This window comes from Gymnoscopelus braueri (genome assembly GCF_963280865.1).
Source record: "Gymnoscopelus braueri genome assembly, chromosome: 13".
Lineage (NCBI taxonomy): Eukaryota > Metazoa > Chordata > Actinopteri > Myctophiformes > Myctophidae > Gymnoscopelus > Gymnoscopelus braueri.
The window spans coordinates 41695877-41714070 of NC_137615.1; the positions used below are offsets into that span (position 1 = coordinate 41695877).

At 41.3% G+C, this 18194-nt stretch overlaps 2 protein-coding genes across 2 annotated transcripts; both read right to left on the minus strand.

The window, feature by feature from the left end:
* Positions 1-122: 122 nt before the first annotated feature.
* Positions 123-15871, minus strand: LOC308099595 (battenin-like; the record flags this gene model as incomplete). The annotated part of the gene is made up of 8 exons (XM_080448332.1): positions 123-262; positions 873-1013; positions 1701-1794; positions 1930-1985; positions 13715-13783; positions 14165-14250; positions 14946-15088; positions 15783-15871. The coding sequence occupies 8 exons, from the start codon at positions 15869-15871 to the stop codon at positions 146-148; spliced, it is 795 nt and encodes a 264-aa protein (XP_080304458.1). The 3' UTR covers positions 123-145.
* Positions 3337-13309, minus strand: LOC308098623 (multifunctional protein CAD-like; the record flags this gene model as incomplete). Its single annotated transcript, XM_080447032.1, has 16 exons — positions 3337-3456; positions 4507-4689; positions 5166-5333; positions 5486-5704; positions 6247-6429; positions 6979-7203; positions 7366-7464; positions 7769-8015; positions 8412-8497; positions 8676-8840; positions 9378-9490; positions 10251-10384; positions 10735-10859; positions 11205-11393; positions 12237-12458; positions 13037-13309. 16 exons carry the CDS (start codon positions 13307-13309, stop codon positions 3337-3339), a joined length of 2751 nt encoding a protein of 916 aa, XP_080303158.1.
* Positions 15872-18194: the final 2323 nt, after the last annotated feature.

Genomic DNA, 18194 nt, shown 5'->3' on the forward strand with positions numbered 1-18194 from the left:
AGTACCTATGTCTTTTTCTCATTTTGTTTTGTCAGTTCTATGCCATAAGAGATGATCACATGTTTTACAAACAGTTGACATGTCATTTTGGAATGGTGTGCTCCAAATGGATATGTCCCCATGTGGTGTCTCTGCGGTGGCTGCATCATAGGGAACAGAAGTACCTGTGGACGGGGAACGCGGTGAGGCCGGACAGAGCGATCCCCAGGCTGTCTCCCACACTGGCGGTCGCCATGGCAAACTCCCTGTGTCTGTCTTCAGTCTGGAGATGGGGAAAGGATGAGAGAGGAGAAGTCAGGAATGTCATGTTCCTACATTCTCTTATGCACCCTTACTGTTGTATGCACCCCAAGTTCATGACTAATTGCACCAGATTTCGTATTGACACTGTTGGGCAGAAACGTTGTAAACTATGGCCAAGGCTGTTACTTTTCACGAAATGGAAACAATGACCGGTTTTCCAATGTAGACAGTCATTATTTAATCACAAGATCTCGTTAATAATTGTATGGGTTAAAATAAAACCCACAGTCAGCCTTAACCACTTTCAACATGACATCGGCAAAAATGTTCAACATTTTTCAAGATATTTTAAAGAAGAGTAAAAATAGCTCACAACGTGCCACACTGCGATGAGCTTGTAGATCGGTTATTTTCACTACTTTTGTGTGACTTGTTTTCCCCAGGAAAATGTGTTAATATAGCATCAAAATCAGTTTAACGACTTTAAACCTATACATCAGCTATTTTCACAAATGTTGATTTTTTTTTAACAACACAAATCTTGTACGGGGGTCCCTGGCACAAAATCTTTTCAGATGTGGATCTTTGGCATAAAAAGGTTTGAGAACCACCGCAGCAGATGAGCTGACCTCCTTGCTGATGTAGTAGAAGGTGTTGACATAAGCGGCTCCTCCCAGCAGGCCTTCATAGAGCACTATGACAAACACCAGCCAGGCACTGGGCAGGAACTGGTAGTACACAGCCAGGGACAGCAACACTGCATTCACACACTGGAAAACACAGAGGCAAGGACGCTCATCACCTGCTGTGTAGTTAGGAACCTTCCTTAATATTAGGTACCCTGTGCAGTCCAAAAGTTTACATTGAATTGAGGCAACCTAGAAAGGTAGTGTCATGTGACTAATGTTTCCATGGAAATCGATCCTGTGTACCAGCTGAACAGATGAAGTGACAGATATATAAGAATATATTATACACAATACACAATTATATATATGAAATAAATCATTTCATGGTTGCGGGCCACGGAGTCTTATGGGATGTCCTACGATGCCATTGAAGCACTTGATGTTTCCTCACTAAATCAAGGAACCTACTGTAATGAGACGGTCCTAAGCAGACATAATATGTCTCATTTGGAAAGAAGCTTCCTAGTTGGGTATCATTTTTTTCAAATATTATTTGCAAAAAATGATACCCAACTATCAAAAGATGAATGCTAGAGACCTCGGCCTCCAGACAGAGCCCACACAAGTACCTGTTCTGTTCCACTGAAATTAGACACAGTTAATACTCCAGGGGAAGAATGCTGGGTCTCTGCTTTATATGTATAGTGTGTCTTGACAAAACTTGACAAATTGAAATTAAATACCAAGATCGATATTTTTTTTACGCATTCAGAGTTACATAAACATTTTATGGGGTAGAATATGACTAATATGTAAAGGTCCTCTCACCTGTAACAGAGAGAGAGCCCACAGCTTCCTTATCTTCACACAGCACAGAGAGGAGCGGGAAACCAACACACCCACCTGGTACAAAGTCTGGTACCTAACACACACACACACACACAACTTAAGCCTAATTGATACTCCGTCATACAATGATGTCGCACGACAAGGTATAAATCAGGCTTGTTATTGAATAACCATAAAATACCCATTCCACTGAACATCATATACTGACCAGCGGTACTGCTCGGCATGGGTCAGGGGGAACTTTGGGAAATACAGGAGCTCCAGCTGAGAAAGGAAAGGTATATTATTCATCCATATTCCTGATCTACACCAATCTACACAGAAAAGTGAGTTGCCAAAATACATGTTTAACTTCTTTGCACTTCCTTTCAGCTTTTGATTTTACACAAAGGTCATGCATGGATACAATAAGCATACTTATTCATATTTTAATTCAAATTTCCCCCACAACCCATGACCAGCCTAGCCTGGTAAACCCAGGGTCCCCACACATTTTTAGCAATGAATTTCCAAAACTTTTCCAGAATATTTAGCCCAATTTCCAGGCCTATAAAACAATCATTCAGCGCAATAATGTGTCTCTTACTCCTATGTACAATGCCCAAAGATAGGCAGTGTAGCAAAAATAAAGCATAGAATATAAAATAGTACAATTTCATTCAACATTTCGTGCAAAATTAGGGCATAGTGACCCTGCGAGCGAAAATAGGAGGGGTGGACGACGTCGTTGCACGGTTCGTTGTCGCTCGCGGTAGGTCAGGACGGTCTCATTCAAAAACATGTATTTTAATGTGATTTAATCGCCCGCTCGCTTCGCGTCACGTTGTATCGCTGGCAGTGCGGATGGGGTGTTACACAGCCCGTTCGGCGAAAAACTACTTATGTTACATATTTTGTGTAATGTTATACATGTTTATGAAAATGTTTTGTATTAAAAAAAAAAATAGCCAAAAACAATGCATAGCCAAATATTTTTCCAGGACCCTTGATAAATTCCAGGACCTTTGATCAATTCCAAACCTTTTCCAGTGCTGGATTTTTTAAATTTTTATTTCAAAATATTTCCAGGAATTTCATGACCGTGGGGACCCTGTAGGGTTCGGGTTGTTAATTTAAAAAAAAATACGCAAGAAAAAAAAGACAATTACCGTAAATTTCGGACTATAAGCCGCGACTTTTTTCCCATTTTTCGACCCTGCGGCTTATACAACGGTGCGGCTTATCTATGGATTTTTACAGCTAACGGCCACTAGGGGACCTCCTAAATCTATGGATTTTACACCCGCGGCTTATAGTCCAGTGCGGCTTATATATGTTCCAAACATTCAATTTAGCTGCTGCGGCTTATAGTCAGGTGCGGCTTATAGTGCGAAAATTACGGTATGTCAAGTTGTGGTGCCAAGCTGATTTTTCCCATATATTTTGTTGCTTTGACTCCATGTTTGCTGTAGCCGATTAGCTTCCAACTAGCTGCACCGTTTGGCGTCTTAAAGTGCTAGCAGAAATAATGTTCATAATAGGCAATATATTTTTACACCTTTGTGTGGAAATGGTGAAATAAGTTGGAAAAGGTCAAACGTCACTTAGCTTAGACATGCATTAGAACAGCCATACATTAGAGCAGCCATACCTTGACTCCATGTTCAGTGTAGAAGTCAGCCGTACCCAGGCTGGCATACAGGTCATAGCCCAGGCTTTCCAGAGCCTGTACTGTAGGCAGCAGCTCACTTTTATTCTACAAAACACACACAGGAAGTACATTTGAACAATGCTGATTGATTGCACGAGAATATGCTGTACTATACTATAGGCCCGATTCACTAAGCTGGTCGTAAATAACGTGTAAATAAAGTGACTAAAGGGTGTATTTTCTAAATTTCTGTCTGACAGTCAGAGCCGCGAATATCTAACGTCAGATGAAAAACGTCATCACGCTGCAAAATGGACAGATCTACAAGCTTACAACGTAAATCTTGTAAATCAGTGCAAGCAAGTCCCTCACGCGATTAAACGTTTATAAAGTAAATGGCCGTCTCTCACGTGTGACGAGAATAAGAAGTTTGTTAACAAAGTTTAACTTCACGACCAAAGGCTAATAAAACTTGGAATGGACATTATATAAGCCCTTTCTACTGAACAATCGCTCGCTGCTCAGTCACCTTAGCCAAGGTAAAAGGATGATACTGGAATATCTGGAGCTTTATTGATTACTGAGGCGATGGACAAACCATCCACTACATCGGAAATGGAGAAATGGACACAGCTTTCATCCATAATGTATCCCCATCAAGGTAAGAATGCTTCATGTGACGAGGTCAAATCAATATTATAAATGAATAGCGCGATATTGTAGTTGGCATGAAAGCCCAATTGCTAAAACGACAAACACGCCGGTTGAATTTGCATAATGTCTATATTCATCCAAGCAATAGATCGTTGACATATTTTTTCTTTTTTATGTGTTGACAAATGTTGGGCACATAAATATTTTATTTGATCCCATGTAAGTCAGCCTCCGAGCAGACTTGAGAAAGAGCGGACCTCCCGTAAAAGTCACAGACAGAAAAAGATGAATGAATCGGACGTGGGAAGTTGCGTAAATTCCTTAACGTTCAAAATATGGGCGTAAACAGCTTAGCTAATCGGGCCCTGTATGTCTCTCAAACGTTCCAGAATATTTAAGAGCTAAACCAGCAGTTCTCAACTGGTTCAAGTACAATGTTAACAATTTCTTGTGTGCTTAGCAGTCCCCTCTCTGTCACCATGGTTATTCGTGTCCTGGTACCTTGTAGCTGCCGATGCTAAGCAGGATATTCTTCTTTGGGATCTTGAAGCCTGTAGAGAGCATGGCTTTGAGATAGGCCTCATAGCGGTTCTCCCCGAAGCAGGCCACCTCTCCCGTGCTGGTCATCTCCACCCCCAGCACCACGTCAGCCCCCGCCAGCCGAGAGAAGGAGAACTGGGGCACCTGGTGGAGAAGGAGAAATGCTTAATATACAGGGTTTTTGTATGTGATTACAATTATGCGTTAAGATAGAACAGGACCTGTTAAGTAAACAAGATGTGTTCAGGTCCGTCTGCAGATCTTGCAAAGCAGTGCAATGTGGGTCACTGTCTCGAATTGTACTGTAGATTGTAAAATGCCATAAGAAGTCTGGGAGTTGTTAGAAGGGTAAGGGATACCCAATTTATCAGGGCTATTTGTATCCGTATAGTTATCCGTATAGACCCTCACGGGTCCATTTGGCTCCATTTGTACACTCTCAGAGTTAAATTAACACTGGAGGATTTTACAGTGTAGATTGGGGTCCCAGAGATTTTTTAAAAAAGGGCATCAAATGGGGGTCTATCAGACTGGTCTTCGAAATGAAAAAGGTTAAGAACCACTGTATTAGACAGCCATAAACGGATGAAAAGACAGACGATGAACTCAAGTCTGCTTACCTTGACGCCAACGATGCCCTTTCCTCTCATGAAGCCTATAGGCTCCACCTCCTCCCCCATGATGACCTGCGTAGCCAGGGCAACCATATCCACACCCAGCGTCTTGGAGATGAATGGGAAGGAGCGCGAGACACGCAAGTTACACTCAATCACCTTCAGCTGGTCGTCCTGAGGAGGAAAAAAAAACAAAAAACTCTTAACTATAGGGACAAGTGCAGACTAAGAAACACCATTAGCTGAATTGCCCAAAAAATCTAACATTACAAATTGAAATAGGCAGCTTTTTTCCGCATCGCTCCCCATTCCCGTCGCTTTCATACTTTGGCGATGAGCTGCAGGTTGAAAGGACCGGTGACTTGCAGTTCCTGACCAATGGCATGGACGATCAACTTGATCCGCTCCATTGTCTTCTGGTTCAGGTCCTGGGGCGGTGTGACCAGGGTGGCATCCCCAGAGTGAACGCCAGCGTTCTCCACATGCTCAGACACTGCGATGGCCATCACCACTCCATCGGATGCCACCGCGTCCACGTCTATCTCCTGGCAAATGGTAAATATGGGCAAACAAACATAACCATGTTATAATACACATAACAGCAGAATACTGATATAGACAATGAAATGCTTTATTACACGGCTTCCTGGAATGATCTATTTGAATTGGTCATAAACTTGCATGTCCGCACCAGTGTCACAAGAGTCTAGCCTGGAATCCAGACTGATTCCCTCCGTTTATCAGACTTTCTTTCCCCCCCACTTCGCTTCTCAGTCTGGCAGTCTCCAGAACAACTCTCTGTTTCCTTATGTCACCTGTTAAGTAGGCACGTCATTGCGGATAGTGCTCAACGAAACACAGTAAGAAGTGGCTTGAATTTTACATTGGAAGGCTCTGGTCCCGCGCCGCCCACAGACCAATCAGTGCCCCTTGCACATACAGTAGGGAGCTTACCAGACAGAGTGCAACAAAAAAATAGGCTGCTGAACGGAGCGAATCAGTCATGGCCATCAAAATGATTCTGATCACCTTGAATCTTCAATGTAAGTTTGTGTCTCTCCATGTGAGTGTGTGTCGTTTCTCTAACCTTAGCTTCCTGTATGAACTTGGATATGACCACCGGGTGTTCTTTGGACACAGCCACGGCACTGCTGAGGTATTTCTCCAGGTCGCTGTCGGTGTAAGCTACGTTCATGGCCGCTCCACTCAGTACGTAGGATGGACGCACCAGACACGGGTAACCCACCGTCTCACAGAACTTCATGGCAGACTGGGGAGGGAGGCAGAGGGCGAGAAATGTAGAACAGCAGGAGCATAAGAAAAACATGTGCCTCTAACAAATCAGAAAAGTTGTTGATTGTTGATTTATGTGATTTCATGTATTTAAGACCAATGCAGCATTGTTAGAAAAATTGTCTATTTACTTTTGACCATCAGATCATTGAGTTATAAGTGGCTGAGTTATCACCATATGAACCCCACGATTAATTCACACATCTGGGATTCTTTAATTATGTTGTATGCGCAAGTTGACTAGTGTGGTGACGGTCTGTCTCCTTCAGCTAAAAGGAACAAGTGATCACCTATAAGTACAGAGCTGATGCACAAAAACGATGTTGGCAATTCACTGAAGAACAATTCGGGCATTTCCTGGATGTTGTTGCGCTGCTATTTTGTGACATCATACATGCAGCGGCGGGAGCCGTGATGCGAATGGTCTACTTTTGTGGGGACATGGAGTACATTACATACATACTGTATACCGTACATACTATTCATCATAACTGCTTCACCAAAGTAAGGGAGATCTTAAACTTACCTCGGTGTCAGACAGCTCCTTCCAGCGTGGTTGGCTGATGCCGATGGTGTCCAGCATGCGTGAGAACTTGAACCTGTTCTCGGCATTGTCTATGAACTCAGGTGAGGTGCCCAGGATGCGGCACTGCTGCCGATGAAGGGCCATGGCGATGTTGTTGGGCAGCTGGCCTCCCATGGACAGAATCACTCCCTCTGGGTTCTCCATCTCATAAATGTCCATCACCACCTGGAAGAAGGGCAAAATATTTCTAAATGATGCACCAGAAACAGGTGATATATATATATGGGTCATAATGGTTCTGAACAACTGCTTCAGCTATTGCTATTACTATAATATGCTACAGTGCAAGGCTGTGTTTTGTGAGAACATTGTCAGTCGGTAACTTACCTCAAATGAGATCTCATCAAAGTAGAGCCGGTCACACATGTCATAGTCTGTGCTGACCGTTTCTGGGTTGTAGTTCACCATGATCGTCTTGTAGCCCATCTAAAAAGGAGAATCCCAATATGAATAAGAAGACTGTGAAGAACTATAGGACTAACAGCAGCCTGTTAAATTCATGTTCAAATATGATTAAATGTGCCTACATCATGTTTAGAACATTATTTTTATCACCAGAAATATCTTAACTACATGGAAAAGCTGTTATTAAAATGTTTTAAATGTATTAAAAGTACTGACTTTGGTTAAGGCCAGAAAACCAATAACAAGAACCTGTCCTGGACATCGTAAAATTAAAAGCTTTGTTTTTAGTTTTTTAATAAGGATGCTTTAAAATAATTATCTTCACCTTCCTAAGTTCCATGATGCAGCCGACGGCGCACCAATCAAACTCCACACTGCTGCCGATTCGATAGACACCCGAGCCAATCACCATGACATGCTGCTCCTCAAAGGCCACGTCGTGTTCTGTGCCGTGATAGGTCAGATACAGGTAGTTGGTGAAGCAAGGCCACTCGGCTGCCACCGTGTCAATCTGCTTCACCGCCGGCAGGATGGACCAATCACGACGCAGCTTCCTCACTGCCAGCTCCGTACTGTGGGAGGTGAATTATAGATGATAAAAGATCAGTTGTTCAGAAAGAATTAATTGTGAGTAAGTAATACCCAAATAACAACTATTTGTTTAGAACAGAAATGTTTAGAAAGTGCTTTAGCAATCAAATAAAACCTCATATTAGTGTTGGGCAATATATCGTGAACCTCAATTTGATGGATATTTTTTTTTCAATATGGAAAGGGTAATATCCAGTTTAATTCCTAAACTACTTCAGCTCTATCGCAGCTCTAGCTTTTCACCATCTACAGCAGCACTCCTTCATTGTGTGGATAACAAGAAGTGGTGGAGACTCCACCCCTGCTACTGAGTAGTGTCAAATTGAACAAAATGGGTCCATCCAAACACACACACACACACACACACACACACACACCTCTGCACAGCCATTGCTATCTGTTTGTCCGAGAAGCCCAACTGCTTGGCCTTCCTCATCACATCTGGAGGCATGGCACTCTCATCCTGAATGGAGGGATATGGTAAACAAGACATAAGTGACCATCAATTGAAATTAACCACTCTGGCGTGACGTCCTAATTTTCCCTATTCTAAGAAGAGACAGACACACCATGTTTGCTGTAGTAGCAAAGAGTAGTTTTCTTTTTTTTCTTTTAGCTGTTGTTGTATTTGCCATCCTCACCTGCTTGTAGGTCTCCAGCAAGCGCTCATGGTCAGCGATGTTCTTCATCTTGTGGAGGAACCAGCGGTCGATCTTGGTGAGCTCGTACAGATGGTCCACAGGGTAGCCTGCTCTGAGGGCCGCCGCCAGGACGAAGATACGCTTGTCTGTAGGTGTCTGCAGCTCCTGGGGAATGAATGACAAAACAATTGGAGCTACAAGTTCACAACTCTCCGCAATGCGTCACAACGCAACCGGTTGTGAGCGTGTAGATTGGCTATTTTAGCTAGTTCACCATTTGTGAAAGTATTCCAAAGGTGGACACAAAAATAATTGCTCCGTCGATTAGAAATTGGTATTCTTACATTGTACGGTGAAACAGCTCTCAAAGTCACTATTTTTTCACACATAAGCGAACATAAACAAAGTTGATTCAGACAATCTAGAACATCCCCAAACCCAGTACGGTTTTAATAAAAATATTAACTTCCTGTTGATTCAGCTATTTTTATTAAGAAAACCCGGACTGGATCCGCGGATCCGGATCTTCAAATAGTAAAATCAACAGAAAGTTGACATTTTTATTTAAAAAAATATCTTCCTTTGTTCGTCCAAAATCTCAGATGATATCTAGTCTTATCATGTCACAATATCAATAGAATATCGGTGAGAATTGCGATCCAACAGCAGAGACACAATCTCAGAGAGCATTGCCCATCTCACCTCGTCGGAGACAGGTTTGATGGTGTGGTCGAAGCCCACGCAGTTCTCATCCACCATCCTTAGAGCTTTCTGAAAAGCTTCCTCAAAGCTCCGTCCAATAGCCATCACCTCACCTGGATGGGATAAATGGTAAGACCACAGCAATCAACAAATAACATTATTCAACTGTGCCAAACCACCCACCACCAACTTCTCATGGTGGTGGGTGGCAACGATTCCACGTCAGGTCATAAATAACCGGGTTGTCACACACCACACGCCAACAGGATGAAATCAGTCCAAAACTTAAACAATGTACTGTATACTGAGCGCATAACCCAAAAGTCTGATAAGCGTCTGGCTGCAGCAGTGTTCCCACGGACAAGGTTTCCAGCAGACGTGCTCATTCTGCAGCCAGACCCTATTGGAAAGTATAGCATATAGTTTGGCTGTGCACATCGCCTGGTATAAAATGATTTAAAGTTCCCTGGTCTAAAAATATATATAACAGACCTGAGTGCTATTGTACTTCTCCCCATGATATCATCTACATTAAAGCATAACCATCACCACCTAGAATATTGTCTCGACTCCTATTGCCTCATCAATTCACTGATTGATCCAGAATTCCACGACAACCGGCACTTTACAACAAATTGAATAAAACCAATTAAGTCAAAAGGTGAAAAAATAAATACTGATTACAAACTTAATATACTGTATACAAAGACCTTAAATGGAGATGGAATTTCAAAATTTGGCATTTGACTTTTGTTGGACGTTATCCACTCACTCCCATTTCTGTCTTAAACCACTGCATGCTATATAATGAAGTTGCTGTGGAAATAAAGGCTATTTAAAAAAAGTCAGCTTCTAGCTGTGCCCAATTCTTACCCACGCTCTTCATGGAGCTGCCTATCTTGGTGGACACTCGGAGGAACTTGCTGAGGTCCCAGCGAGGCACCTTCACCACGCAGTAATCCAGACTGGGCTCAAAGTTAGCTGTGGTTGAGTTGGTCACAGAGTTCCTACATGAAACAACACACTTTAATGATGGAATATGTGGCTACAACTATTGATTATTTCTTAGCAATTATTCGATTACATCTTCATTTAATCGAACAGAGATAATGATTTACTGTATAGTGTGTGTTTATATACGCCGCAGTCCGACGTAGATCGGCTATTTTCACAGAAGAGATTTGGTGTCGAGGGAAAACAGTAGGGCTTAGTATACACCCCTGGGGGATTCTGGTATAAGTATAAGGTTTTAAGTGGTTATGTCATTCTAGAATAAAAATAATACAGAAAAAACATCCAAAAATATCATATTTTCGCATCTTACCGCTCTAGTGACATCTCAACATGTCTTACTTACTTCAGTAAGGGCAGAGGGATCCCCAGGCCCAGTTTAGCCGCTACGTAGGCCAGTGGGTAGCCAGTGGCTTTACTGGCCAGGGCAGAGCTCCGAGACAGACGTGCGTTCACTTCAATGATGTAATACTGAGTAACGAGACAATCAGAGACATTGACATATTACAACTGTCAGTGGATGTGTTATTTTGTGTATAACAAACCCACTACATCTCAAATTTAGAGCTACACTGATACATTGGTTTAGCCAATCAATAAGCCATTATTTGACTTTCTTGATGCCATCGGTAATTACGTGTCGAGATTATTTCAACTTGGCGTCCCAATTTACGGCATGTCATTTTAATTATACAATATATGATCTCAAAATTCTAACTCAAATGATATACATACAAAACAGCTGTGAACAAAAGTTCAAGTTCATAATAACACAGGTTAGAAATTCAGTGCTAGCTGTGCGTCTCTGGTCCGTACCTGTTCAGACTCGGGGTTCAGGGCATATTGGATGTTACATTCCCCCACGATGCCCAGGTGTCTGATGACTTTAATAGCAGTGTCCCTCAGCATGTTGTACTCGTAGTCGTTGAGGGTCTGACTAGGCGCCACCACAATGGACTCCCCAGTATGGATTCCCAGGGGGTCAATATTCTCCATGTTACACACCTGTGCAGGACAATAACAAATAACTTTCAGGACAATAACAAATAACTTGCCGAGCAGAATTAAATTACCTTCACCCGTTATTATACTGTCTGAGGTAAGATTTCCTCTATTCACAAAATCGCAAACATCCATTATTTCTGCACAGCCCAAATAAAATCCATTCTTGTTGACTATAAAATTAGCTCGAAGTTTAATTTAAGGAGGGGGCTAGCTACAACAACTTTTCTAGAGCAAACTGCCTCAATTTTGTTGCTACTGTAATAAACAGTTCCATAACCACCTCTTTGCAAACTCATGCAGACCTCCTCTGTCCAGTATACAGTCATATCAAAATAATTCAGTTATTGGTACTTTTTATTAACTAGCATTTACTGAAATATTGATACCATTAAAGCTCTTCTCTGTGTTAGCATAACATTCCACCAGTGAGAGAAGGATCACTGGGCGATATGAGTTTTTATCCTGATATGAAAATGAATATGAATTCAAATCAATCAACTTTTGCCTTGATTAAGATTCATTAACAATTAAAAAATATATACAGTGAAAATAGTCGATCTACGCGCTCACAACGTGTGAGCTTGTAGATTTCCCATTTTCAATATTTTGTACAACAAAGTATGATCCAGGTTGATTATAAAAAAATCTATACGAATTTTGTTGTGTCGATTCAAGGAAATAAAAATAAGAAACTGCATCTCGATTATTCACTAACCTACATGAGCAAGATTAAGTTGGTTACTGATTCTAAATATCGGTTTCGATATATTTTCCGGTAATTGTCCAGCCCTAGAAGGAACAAAAGTTCAAATGTTTTGGGCGGCTGCTCTCTGCTCCACTCACAGTCACACAGTTGTCGTAGGCGTCTCGGACCACCTCGTACTCGATCTCCTTCCAGCCCTTGAGGGATTTGTCTACCAGGACCTGGGAGGTGTGGGCGAAGGCCGAAGTCACGAGGGGGGTCAGCTCCTCGCGTGTGTAGGCGAAACCAGACCCTAGTCCACCCAGGGCGAACGCAGCGCGCACCAGGACGGGGTAGCCAATACGCTCTGCTGCCGCCAATGCCTAAAGTTCAGGTTTGGGGATGATATGTAGTGAGCAGAAGGTCCTCAATTTATCGTCCCTCATCAGTACATTAACACAATTGTGTGTGTGTGTGTGTGGCCCCACAGTGGTGGAATGAACTTCCCACTGATGTTAGGACAGCAGAGTCACTGCCCATATTTCGCCGCAGGCTGAAAACCCACCTCTTCAGGAAACACTACCCTTCCTCTCTGCCTGACCTACTTGTTGTTAACTAGTTGTACGAACGCTTGTTTTCTACTGCTGTATTATTTATTGGATTATTGGATTGTCTATTGGATCTTGTTTAGTCGATACACTTATTTGTTTTAGCTCATGCTCATTTGATTTAGCTATTTTGTCTCATCTGTTTAAGGAAATAGGTAGCTGATATATTGCACTTTTACCTTAGCGCTAGGTATACTCTTGGTTGCTTGTTTTTGCAGAAAATGCACTAAAGACTTCTGGTGATTAGTAGTTTTCGTTCCCTACCTATGTTGAATACACTTATTGTAAGTCGCTTTGGATAAAAGCGTCTGCTAAATGACTGACTGTAATGTGTGTGTGTGTGTCAACCTCACCTGTTCCACGGACAGTGCTGCCTCGCTGGGAGCCACGTGCTCATTGATCTCTTCCATTTTTTCCGCAAAGACCTTCCTGTCCTCTGTCATCTCGATGGAGGCCACAGGCGTGCCCAGGACCCGCACATTGTACTTCTCCAGGACGCCCAGCTTGGTGAGCTCCACACCGCAGTTCAGGGCTGTTTGGCCACCGAACGTCAGTAGCACGCCATCCGGACGCTCGTTCTTTATCACCTGGCGGACGACAGATTCAGAACAAAGATGACGGCACATTTGTTTATGGTAGGAAAATGAAAAGCACATGAAACCCAACAGAAATAATATCATTTATTAAATGCATTTTCAAAGATGTAAATGGCGACTAATAGCAGTAGCCTGTTCGATGCACTGCCGGTGACATTCAGCCCGCGTTGGAATAATGCCAACACACAATCTTTGTTTGATCATCAATCACAAGCTCCATTTGTACAGTAGATCAGTGAACCCTCCCTCCGGAAATCTCATTTCCATTTGATTTCAAATGGAAATGAGATTTCCGGAGGGAGGGTTGACCAGCCGTGGAGTCGGGAAGTTTGTCAAATATATAAGATTTAAAAGTATAATTCAAATTTCATACAGATCAGAAACAGAGTGAATTAATTGTAAGTGTCACAAGGGGGCAGCAGAGAAAATACTCACCAGGCCCTGGTTGATGAAATACTCAGCGAAATAAACCAACCCCAGGGGAAGCACGAACTTCAGCAAACCCTGGCAAAGTTAAGAGGAAGTAGAGACATACATGTGTCAGGTGACAAATGTCAGACATTTGTCACCTGACCCTTTTCTTACTGAGTATTCACAGAGCTCCATGGCATTAATATTCTTGGCATTGTCTACTGTTATTTGAACATCTATGTATAATACTGTAAACCCAAACCCAAGTTCCTGATTCCTAACATGACATGCACAAAATAGAGACGCCAGCTTGAAAGTGGTTAAGTCTGTCTGTGGGTTTTATAAACATTTAACAAATGAAAAGTATAAATAATAACTACATTGGATCCATTGGAACACAGATTATTCTTTTTCCATTTCTTGAAAATGTCGTTTTGGACATGACATTGTGATGTGTGTCAGGTGTAAACTCACTCTGGTGACATGTAGTTTCTCTCTTAAGGTGAGCGGCCCAGTAGGTCTGTCCTCTGTTACATTCATCATGAGGAAGAGAACAAAACCTGTGAGGGGAAGAGAACAAAACCTGTGAGGGTTATTCAATAATAAAACTAATGAATACTAAATAAAAGCTACTAAAGTTTCACATCATAGATCTAATAAAATTGTCATAAAAAAAAGCCCAAATGAAGGAGTCTCAATTATCTGAATGTAATGCAAAAGTTATAAAAGGGCAGTGAAACTCGAATTGTATGTTGATCAAGTCAGAAGAAGTGAATCCAGAATTACATTCTATTTAATCACTTTTGATAGCTTTCACTTTTGATATCTCTTTTTATCAAAAGGCAATCATATAATTTAAGCAGCTTTTATCTGTAATTCTGCTATTTTTGTTTTGACTGTCAACTTGTTTTGTACTAGATGATGCTGTGACTCCAATTATTTCAATCATCTCCTTGTCTTTTATCTGGTTGTTATGAAGCACTTGAACACTGTCTCCCTTGACCGGTCAGACATGGATGAAACTCAGCTGCCTTGTTGATGCTGTGACAAAATTCAGTTTCACAGGATCTGTTGAATATTATTTTTACCTACAGATTTCCTCTCATGTTTCAGGCTAGGCCACAGTGATGCTCATTTATACTTCGTCGTACGGCGGTGTCGCTTGTCAAAAAGATTGAAATTGTAGATCTGCTATTTTTGGTGAGTGACACCGTCGTACGATGAAGTATGAATTAGGCTTGACCGTTGACTGTACCTTTCACTTGCTGTGGCTCATTTTCATCAGAATCTTCCATTAGCCGCTGTCTCTCCTCTGAGACTCCACCCGTCACTGGCAGCCTCGCCCCTCCATTATGCCACTGAGGAAATGACGGCGGAAAGACCAACAGGAAAAAGTAGCTGGAAACAGGAATATGGAAAAATAAAAAGGTATTTACTACTCACATTTCAGGTATTTTGCGAACTCTCTCATCTAACAACAGAATAATCGTCCTTTGACTCAATTACCAGCATTAAATGCAACAGTAAAGCCTGATTTATACTCATTTGTATGCTATTGTTGCTCACTAAAAATAGCGGCTATTTTTCTTGCACGACACCCGAGCGCAACAAAATATAATTCAGGCAGTGCAAAGGTGCAAAGAAAAGATAGACAGAGAGCAGACCCGTGGCTCAGCCAGGTAGTGTTCACGTCACATGCATCCAGACCTAATCATGAAACCATGGGTTCAAAACTGGGTCATAAGCTACAGTATGACCTCCTTTGCTCTACTTCACAAGAACAATGTTAGTTGAGAAACCTGCAGGCAGAATTCTCAACTGTACACAGCCCTCCTCTAAGACACAGACTGAATAGACAGAAATAGTGCCATCGTACAGTATAATGAGCATTAGTGGGGACCAATTAAATGAAGATAAGGTTGAAAATAGGTGAAGTGCTCCTTTAAGGAGACCAAAGTGTGAATGAACATCCACTTCCGTTGCTGGATATTGTTCATCCAGCAAGGTTATGGATTCCATCATTTACTAATAACACACAAATGCAACAAGAAGTGTTTATTGAGTGTTTCTATGGGTGCTACTTCAGTCTTACCTCATCACCATGGCAACAGGGACGACTAGCATGATGAGCAGCGTGACCTGTGGTGTCAAGCCGGCCTGGGTGAAGGCTGAATAGAGCATGTCACACAATGAACAAATACACACATATACTGTAAAACAAAATATGCTTTCAGTTAACTCTGAGAGTACAAAGTTGTACACTCTCAGAGTTACAAATGGATGGATTTGTGGGTCACAAACCCGCATTGTTATGGGTCTCGAGTAAATATCCCTTTTTTGTTTGCTACATTTATTATTTTAATTATTATAAACAAAACATACATTAACCACTTCAGCCCTATTAAAATTTGAAAATAGACAATCTAGCTCACAAGTTGCTGCAGATCTACTATTTTCAAAAGATTGTACTTTTCTACTTAATGAGTATTTTTACTTTTGGTACTTTAAGTATATTTTTATGCCAAAATCGGCCATTTTCAAATGGCTGAATTCTGGGTATTTGTAATAATCTAGCCCTGAAACATGTGAACCATGGCTAGTAATAATCAAAATCTATATAAAAGTAACTAAACTTTTCAAATAATAGTGGAGTAAAAGTCCAATATTTGCCTCTGAGATGTAGTGGAGTAGAAGTAAAAGTATTGAAAATTGGACATACTCCAGACCAGTAAAGTAAGTACCTCAAAATTGTACTTAAGACAGTACAGTAGTTGAGTAAATGTACTTACATTTACACCACTGACACGGCCGTTGACGCACAAACCCTCTGTTCTACAAGCTAACGTTGATAGCTGTTCTGTTTTGATAAGGTGAAGAGGTGGACACTAAGAGTCAGGTTAGCTAAGCTTTGCAGCATGGTAGAGCCTACAGCGGCCACAGCCCATTCAAACAATGGTGTAATGTACTAGTTACTTACTTTACACCATGTACTAGTTACTTACTTTACACCATGTACTAGTTACTTTACCAAAGTAACTAAGTATTTTTAGTCATGCGAGGGCCCACTGTGTCGTTAACACGGCCCTGCTCGACGCTAAAACATCTCAAATTAAACAGGTATAGTTTATTCTCACAAGTCACTCACCACGATGTCTTTGCTGCGCAAAGGAGGAAGTGACAGAGAGAGGACACGTCCTGCTTTCGTGGTCTTAGTGCAGATCGTGCGACGCGTTGCCAGATTTTGTGATAGAATCCAGCGGACAGGTCTACGGATACAAGCCCTAAAAAAAGCTAATATTGTCACCAAAAAGCATCAACAAAACGTACCTAATAGTCAGTCAAGTGCGTTGATAAACTAATGAACTGCGTAAGTGCGTAGAGACAGAGAGCGTCCAACGTGAACGGAAATACTGTGTTTCAAGTGAAAGTCCGGAATATGGCTTGAAAATTTATGGGGGGGGGGGGGGGGCTTATCCGCCATGTTGTCTGGGTCTTTACCTTTTTAACCCTATAGTCACTAGTACCCATCCAACATGGCGGGGGGTACACTATATAGCTAGTAAACACAGTGATACATCCAAAGCATTACATCAACAATGTTAAAAGCCAACTGCAAAAACAAACTTTTCAAATGTATAAAAATCCTTTGAAAATAGCAGATCTACAAGCTCACGATGCTTGTAGATCTGCTATTTTCAAATGGCCGAAATACATAGGGCTGAAGTGCTTACTGTATGTTTTGTAATAATAATAGAAATCTACCACTGTAAGTCAACGTCACATGAAGGTGTCTTTTATTTGAAAACAAACTACATTTACAGGTTACAATGTACATAAAAAAGGAACCTCATCAAGCTCAAAGAGGAGTAAAATGGTCTCTTACCATCCATATTATAATAATGTGATCATTAACAGGTGATTTTAGGAAACTGGTGAGAGCCATATCATTAGGATTATATTTGCATTGAATGAAAGCACTGCATAATAATTATATGCAGGCCTATGCATTAACATTTTAACCATGTGAAAGAATGCGGTTATATACATAATCATTCTATGTAGAAAAACTCCACTCTGTAGTCAATGTAACTGCCATAATGGGTTGTAATTAGTTATATTTTTCATTTATCTATTGTAATATAATTTAAAGGTAGGGTAAGTGATTTGCAATTATTCAAATAATTGCGAAATGGGTCTATGTTCTGATAGTGCTCGTTACTATAGAGTGTCCTGTCCATATAAGGAGTCTCCATGTCTCTCCAGCTCTTTATAAAACAGAAAATGCATTTTCGTTTCAGTTTCAGTTTCATTTCCAATTTTATCCAATCAGGATAGAGAACTCAATCAGGATATAGATTAAACAAGTGAAATTGGAAGTGATGACACTAAGGAATGAGCAGGAAAAATTGGAACTGGAACACTATAAAAATGAAGCTTAAAAATGGGCACTTTCTCCTGATTGGCTGAGATTTTGACACCTACCAGAAAATGTATTTTCTGTTTA